This window comes from Coregonus lavaretus (assembly GCF_964263955.1).
Source record: "Coregonus lavaretus genome assembly, contig: HAP1_SCAFFOLD_8102, whole genome shotgun sequence".
NCBI lineage: Eukaryota > Metazoa > Chordata > Actinopteri > Salmoniformes > Salmonidae > Coregonus > Coregonus lavaretus.
Window position 1 is genome coordinate 15,001 of NW_028158186.1, and position 7,898 is coordinate 22,898.

Below are 7,898 nucleotides of genomic sequence, written 5' to 3' on the forward strand. Positions count from 1 at the left end.
TATTTATTTATTTATTTATTATTATTATTATTATGAAATAGTGTGTATAGTCTGACATCTGTGGTGCTTCTGGGCCAAAAAAAACCCCGATCAGCAATGAAGTAGTCTGCAAACACTATTGCTGCAAGACACACTAGTGATTCATGAAATGATATTTTTCAGGCCCCTCTTACCCATTCAGTAACATGGGGAACTGCAATTGTCATTGTAGATCCAGAAATAACATCATGTCATAGATACTTATTCTTTGGATTGGTAGTTCCCAATACTGGCTAACCAAATCAAGCATTATTTAAAGTGCATTTAGAAATCGCAACACACTTACAAATAACAAATAAGTATAAAATTGTCCTCAAGGGGAGCTGACTGCAAATGATCATCTGGTTAAGAAAAGTGCAATTGAGTATTATCAGAATACTACAGTCGTGGAGAGAGATAGAGAGAGAGAGAGGGAGAGAGAGAGAGAGAGAGAGAGAGAGGGAGAGAGAGAGAGGGAAGGAAGGAGGGAGGGAATACAGTATGTAAACATTATTAAAGTGACCAGTGTTCAATGACTATGTGTACATAGGGAAGCAGTCTGTATGGTGCAGGGTTGAGTACTGGGTGGAGGCCGGCTAGTTCAGGGAGGATGGAAGGGTAGAGTACTGGGTGGAGGCCGGCTAGTTCAGGGAGGATGGAAGGGTTGAGGACTGGGTGGAGGCCGGCTAGTTCAGGGAGGATGGAAGGGTAGAGTACTGGGTGGAGGCCGGCTAGTTCAGGGAGGATGGAAGGGTTGAGGACTGGGTGGAGGCCGGCTAGTTCAGGGAGGATGGAAGGGTAGAGTACTGGGTGGAGGCCGGCTAGTTCAGGGAGGATGGAAGGGTAGAGTACTGGGTGGTAGCTGGCTAGTTCAGGGAGGATGGAAGGGTAGAGTACTGGGTGGTAGCTGGCTAGTTCAGGGAGGATGGAAGGATTGAGTACTGGGTGGTAGCTGGCTAGTTCAGGGAGGATGGAAGGGTTGAGTACTGGGTGGAGGCTGGCTAGTTCAGGGAGGATGGAAGGGTTGAGTACTGGGTGGAGGCCGGCTAGTTCAGGGAGGATGGAAGGGTTGAGTACTGGGTGGAGGCCGGCTAGTTCAGGGAGGATGGAAGGGTAGAGGACTGGGTGGAGGCCGGCTAGTTCAGGGAGGATGGAAGGGTAGAGGACTGGGTGGAGGCTGGCTAGTTCAGGGAGGATGGAAGGGTAGAGGACTGGGTGGAGGCCGGCTAGTTCAGGGAGGATGGAAGGGTTGAGGACTGGGTGGAGGCTGGCTAGTTCAGGGAGGATGGAAGGGTAGAGGACTGGGTGGAGGCCGGCTAGTTCAGGGAGGATGGAAGGGTTGAGTACTGGGTGGAGGCTGGCTAGTTCAGGGAGGATGGAAGGGTTGAGTACTGGGTGGAGGCCGGCTAGTTCAGGGAGGATGGAAGGGTAGAGGACTGGGTGGAGGCTGGCTAGTTCAGGGAGGATGGAAGGGTTGAGGACTGGGTGGAGGCCGGCTAGTTCAGGGAGGATGGAAGGGTAGAGGACTGGGTGGAGGCCGGCTAGTTCAGGGAGGATGGAAGGGTTGAGTACTGGGTGGAGGCTGGCTAGTTCAGGGAGGATGGAAGGGTTGAGTACTGGGTGGAGGCCGGCTAGTTCAGGGAGGATGGAAGGGTAGAGGACTGGGTGGAGGCTGGCTAGTTCAGGGAGGATGGAAGGGTAGAGGACTGGGTGGAGGCTGGCTAGTTCAGGGAGGATGGAAGGGTTGAGGACTGGGTGGAGGCCGGCTAGTTCAGGGAGGATGGAAGGGTTGAGGACTGGGTGGAGGCCGGCTAGTGGTGACTCTTTAACAGTCTGAAGATGGAAGCTGGTCAATGTAAATGTCCCTCTCACTCAATCTTCTGTAGAGCGCCACTCAGTGGACTGTGCAGTGAGGTGAAGGCCAGTGCAGTGAGGTGAAGGCCAGTGCAGTGAGGTGAAGGCCAGTGCAGTGAGGTGAAAGCCAGTGCAGTGAGGTGAAGGCCAGTGCAGTGAGGTGAAAGCCAGTGCAGTGAGGTGAAGGCCAGTGCAGTGAGGTGAAAGCCAGTGCAGTGAGGTGAAGGCCAGTGCAGTGAGTGAAGGCCAGTGCAGTGAGGTGAAGGCCAGTGCAGTGAGGTGAAGGCCAGTGCAGTGAGGTGAAGGCCAGTCCAGTGAGGTGAAGGCCAGTGCAGTGAGGTGAAGGCCAGTGCAGTGAGGTGAAGGCCAGTGCAGTGAGGTGAAGGCCAGTGCAGTGAGGTGAAGGCCAGTGCAGTGAGGTGAAGGCCAGTGCAGTGAGGTGAAGGCCAGTGCAGTGAGGTGAAGGCCAGTGCAGTGAGGTGAAGGCCAGTGCAGTGAGGTGAAGGCCAGTGCAGTGAGGTGAAGGCCAGTGCAGTGAGGTGAAGGCCAGTGCAGTGAGGTGAAGGCCAGTGCAGTGAGGTGAAGGCCAGTGCAGTGAGGTGAAGGCCAGTGCAGTGAGGTGAAGGCCAGTGCAGTGAGGTGAAGGCCAGTGCAGTGAGGTGAAGGCCAGTGCAGTGAGGTGAAGGCCAGTGCAGTGAGGTGAAGGCCAGTGCAGTGAGGTGAAGGCCTGTGCAGTGAGGTGAAGGCCAGTGCAGTGAGGTGAAGGCCAGTGCAGTGAGGTGAAGGCCAGTGCAGTGAGGTGAAGGCCAGTGCAGTGAGGTGAAGGCCAGTGCAGTGAGGTGAAGGCCAGTGCAGTGAGGTGCAGTGAGTGAAGGCCATGACAGTCAACAATAAATACTTGATTTCTTCTCTCTCCTCTCCCGCTGGCAGGCTTCTAGAGAACTGGTGTGTTTCCTCCAGCTGGATCATGTTAATGTTTACTATGGACAGGACTACCGCAGCAAGTACAAGGCTCCAACGGACTACTGCCTGGCCCTGAAGGTACCACACCTGACCTACACACCCTGCTATCACTAGTACCACACCTGACCTACACACCCTGCTATCACTAGTACCACACCTGACCTACACACCCTGCTATCACTAGTACCACACCTGACCTACACACCCTGCTATCACTAGTACCACACCTGACCTACACACCCTGCTATCACTAGTACCACACCTGACCTACACACCCTGCTATCACTAGTACCACAACACCACCACAGACTACTGCCTGGCCCTGAAGGTGAGAGCAAACACCCAGGATGTATCCCAAACTTGTTTTTGGTTGCAGGTTCAGGAATTGCTGAAGAATTGCAACATTTACCTGGAGCTAACTCTGCAAATAGCACTACTGGGTGATTTTAAAAAGTCATAGTCAATCGATCAATAACATAATAATACATCCACAGACTGCTACTCCCACCTAGCCCTGCCCCCACAGACTGCTACTCCCACCTAGCCCTGCCCCCACAGACTGCTACTCCCACTTAGCCCTGCCCCCACAGACTGCTACTCCCACCTAGCCCTGCCCCCAGCCCTGCCCCCACAGACTGCTACTCCCACTTAGCCCTGCCCCCACAGACTGATACTCCCACCTAGCCCTGCCCCCACAGATTGCATACTCTCTGCACACTCCCTACCCCTATCCCTGCATACCCTCTGCACACTCCCTACCCCTATCCCTGCATACTCTCTGCACACTCCCTATCCCTGCATACCCTCTGCACACTTCCTACCCCTATCCCTGCATACCCTCTGCACACTCCCTACCCCTATCCCTGCATACCCTCTGCACACTCCCTACCCCTATCCCTGCATACCCTCTGCACACTCCCTACCCCTATCCCTGCATACCCTCTGCACACTCCCTACCCCTATCCCTGCATACCCTCTGCACACTCCCTACCCCTATCCCTGCATACCCTCTGCACACTCCCTACCCCTATCCCTGCATACCCTCTGCACACTCCCTATCCCTGCATACCCTCTGCACACTCCCTACCCCTATCCCTGCATACCCTCTGCACACTCCCTACCCCTATCCCTGTTTCTGCACACTCCCTACCCCTATCCCTGCATACCCTCTGCACACTTCCTACCCCTATCCCTGCATACCCTCTGCACACTCCCTACCCCTATCCCTGCATACTCTCTGCACACTCCCTACCCCTATCCCTGCATACCCTCTGCACACTCCCTACCCCTATCCCTGCATACCCTCTGCACACTCCCTACCCCTATCCCTGCCTACCCTCTGCACACTCCCTACCCCTATCTCTGCATACCCTCTGCACACCTCCTACCCCTATCCCTGCATACCCTCTGCACACTCCCTACCCCTATCCCTGCATACCCTCTGCACACTCCCTACCCCTATCCCTGCATACCCTCTGCACACTCCCTACCCCTATCCCTGCATACCCTCTGCACACTCCCTACCCCTATCCCTGCATACCCTCTGCACACTCCCTACCCCTATCCCTGCATACCCTCTGCACACTCCCTACCCCTATCCCTGCATACCCTCTGCACACTCCCTACCCCTATCCCTGCATACCCTCTGCACACTCCCTACCCCTATCCCTGCATACCCTCTGCACACTCCCTACCCCTATCCCTGTTTCTGCACAGAGTGCGACTGTCTGACTCTAGCTGTAATGATGCCCAGGAAGTCTTACGATGTTTTGAATATTATATCATCTGAATCTCTTCATGTTACGTTAGCAAAGTTCTTTGAGGTGAGGCCAAAGACTCAGCCGGTAGTAACACCTGGCTGGGCCCACAAAGTGTCACAGAGTACGAGTGCTGATCAGTTTTGCCTTTTAAATCATAAAGAATAGGATTACATTATGGACAAGGGGGACGAGGGCGTTTGCTGAGTTGTTTTGGGGGAATGGAGAGAAGAGAACCTAATCATAATGCCGTGAAGCGGAGAGAAGGGAACCTAATCATAATGCCGTGAAGCGCCGTCCTTTCTCTTGTCAGTACTCTTTTAAATAATAGAGGCTCCAAAGCCATGTCAATTATGAACCAAATATTTCCCTTCCGTTTCCTCAGGAAAGTAACCTAGTAAACCGAGAAGGTTTTCTTTTCTGGTGTGATGGTAATGTTTCCTGATGGGAGGAACTGGGTACAGCAGAGGGATTGAGGATGTTGTATCGCTGCCCTCAGTCTTCCTGTCAGAGTAGAGAAGTACAGCCTTGTACAGCGTCACACTGCCATCTAGTGGCACAGTGTATAAAACTACTGAGAAACCATCTCTGCATAGCCTCAACTCACATCTCTGGGGTTTTAGCCCAATTCATCTTGCTTAACCCAGAACTAAAACCTTGCAGAATCAGTCCACGAGAGATTATAGCCCAATTAAAGACACAAATTAGAGAAATCCAAGCACGCTATTCATGTGACGCGTCGTCGTTAACATGTCCCATTGTCTCTCTGTTTGTTCAGCACCCTCAGATCCAGAAGAAATCCCAGTACATCAAGTACCTGTGTTGTGATGATGTCAGAACACTACACCAGTGGATCAACGGGATACGCATCGCCAAGGTAACGTTATGTTGCCTCAGCAACAACGTAATGAGAAAGCAGAGCCGTAGTCTGGGTGCTCATATAACGTCTTTGACAGAATACCTCAACGGCCAAACTCAAAGTATTTGGTCCTGATGGAAAGATGTGGGTGTATTCACTAGGAACCAAACAGAAGCAAGCGGTACGAAATGGGGAGGGACCTACCTGAATTTGTTCAATAAAAACTCTCGTTTTCGTTGCAAAACGTTTTACGCTGGGAGTAAACCGTTTCCGTTGCAAACCGCTTTGCTGAGGAAACCGACTAATGAATACACCCCTAATGTCTGTTGTTGACCGACTAATAAATCAATCAAATCAAATCAAATGTTATTTGTCACATGCACGTGTTTAGCAGATGTTATAGCGGGTGTAGCGAAATGCTTGTGCTTCTAGCTCCGACAGTGCAGTAATATCTAACAAGTAATATCTAACAATTTCACAACATATACCCAATACACACAAAACTAGTAAGGAATGGAATTTAAGAATATATACATATATGGACAAGCAATGACAGAGCGGCATGGACTAAGATACACTCCTGAACATCTGTTTCTGAACGACTAATGAATACACCCCTGATGTCTGTTGACCGATGTATCTCTCTCTGTGTCCCCAGTATGGGAAGACCCTGTAAATACACCCCTGATGTCTGTTGACCGATGTATCTCTCTCTGTGTCCCCAGTATGGGAAGACCCTGTAAATACACCCCTGATGTCTGTTGACCGATGTATCTCTCTCTGTCTCCCCAGTATGGGAAGACCCTGTATGTGAACTACCAGGAGGCTATGAAGAGGACTGAGGCAGCCCACGACTGGTCCTCTCTCTCTAGCTCCTCTATCAAGTCTGGATCCAGCTCCTCCAGCCTTCCTGGTGAGTGGTGGTGGACACACAACACATCTACAACACAGCACACCTGCACTCAGCTACAGTATAGCAGGGCTGACATCTATTTTATTATTTAAATTCAGTCATTTCAGGAAGTACAATTCCAGGAATTTCAGTTTACTTCCTGAAATGACTGAATTGAAATTGATTAGAACCCAACCCTGCAGTTACCCACTTACTTAGCAGTATTTATAAGATTTGTACTTGCTCTAACTCTCCTCTCTCCCTCCCTCTCTCTCCCTCTCTCCCTCTCTCCCTCTCTCTCTCTCTCTCTCTCTCTCCCTCTCTCTCCCTCTCTCTCTCTCTCTCTCCCCCTCTCTCTCTCTCTCTCTCTCCCTCTACCCCTCTCTCTCTCTCTCTCTCTCTCTCTCTCTCTCTCTCTCTCTCTCTCCCTACCCCTCTCTCTCTCTCCCTCTACCCCTCTCTCTCTCTCTCTCCCCCTCTCTCTCTCTCTCTCTCTCTCTCTCCCCCCCTCTCTCCCCCCCCCCTCTCTCTCTCTCTCTCTCTCTCTCTCTCTCTCTCTCTCTCTCTCTCTCCCTCTACCCCTCTCTCTCTCTCCCTCTACCCCTCTCTCTCTCTCTCCCCCCCCTCTCTCTCTCTCTCTCCCTCTCTCTCCCTCTCTCTCTCTCTCTCTCCCCCTCTCTCTCTCTCTCTCTCTCTCTCTCCCCCCTCTCTCCCCCCCCCCTCTCTCTCTCTCCCCCTCTCTCTCTCTCCCTCTCTCTCTCTCTCTCCCCCTCTCTTCCTCTCTCTCTCTCTCTCTCTCCCTCTCCCTTTCCCTCTCCCTCTACCCCTCTCTCTCTCCCCCCCCCTCTCTCTCTCTCCCCCCCCCCCCCCCTCTCTCTCTCTCTCTCTCTCTCTCTCTCTCTCTCCATCTCTCCCCCTCCCTCCCTCCCTCTCTCCAGAGTCCCAGTCGAACCACTCCAGTACTGATAGTGGTGTTGCTGTGTCAGAGAGCAACCTGTCAGGCCACACCTCTCAGAGCAGGTCGGCTCCATCTTCTCCGAGGCCTGGAAGAGAGGCACCCAGGATGAGGTACCACCTCCTCCTGTACTCACACCTATTGACCTGCCTCAGAATTCCTCACCTTACCCTATCACCTGTCTCTATTGACCTGCCTCAGTATTCCTCACCTTAACCTATCACCTGTCTCTCTGTTGACCTGCCTCAGTATTCCTCACCTTAACCTATCACCTGTCTCTCTGTTGACTTGCCTCAGTATTCCTCACCTGTCTCTATTGACCTGCCTCAGTATTCCTCACCTTACCCTATCACCTGTCTCTATTGACCTGCCTCAGTATTCCTCACCTTACCCTATCACCTGTCTCTCTGTTGACCTGCCTCAGTATTCCTCACCCGTCTCTATTGACCTGCCTCAGTATTCCTCACCTTACCCTATCACCTGTCTCTATTGACCTGCCTCAGAATTCCTCACCTTACCCTATCACCTGTCTCTATTGACCTGCCTCAGTATTCCTCACCTTACCCTATCACCTGTCTCTATTGACCTGCCTCAGAATTC

The 7,898-nt window shown here is 52.1% G+C and overlaps 1 protein-coding gene across 1 annotated transcript in view; it reads left to right on the plus strand.

Annotated features, from left to right (window-relative positions):
* LOC311124352 (ras-associated and pleckstrin homology domains-containing protein 1-like) overlaps window positions 1-7,411 on the plus strand; it is a gene marked incomplete at both ends in the record, with an annotated part of 21,414 nt that extends 14,003 nt beyond the window's left edge. The window contains 5 exon segments of the mRNA XM_084198513.1: window positions 2,803-2,913; window positions 5,371-5,469; window positions 6,244-6,364; window positions 7,282-7,359; window positions 7,362-7,411. Coding sequence (XP_084054639.1) covers window positions 2,803-2,913; window positions 5,371-5,469; window positions 6,244-6,364; window positions 7,282-7,359; window positions 7,362-7,411 — 459 coding nt within the window.
* Window positions 7,412-7,898: the final 487 nt, after the last annotated feature.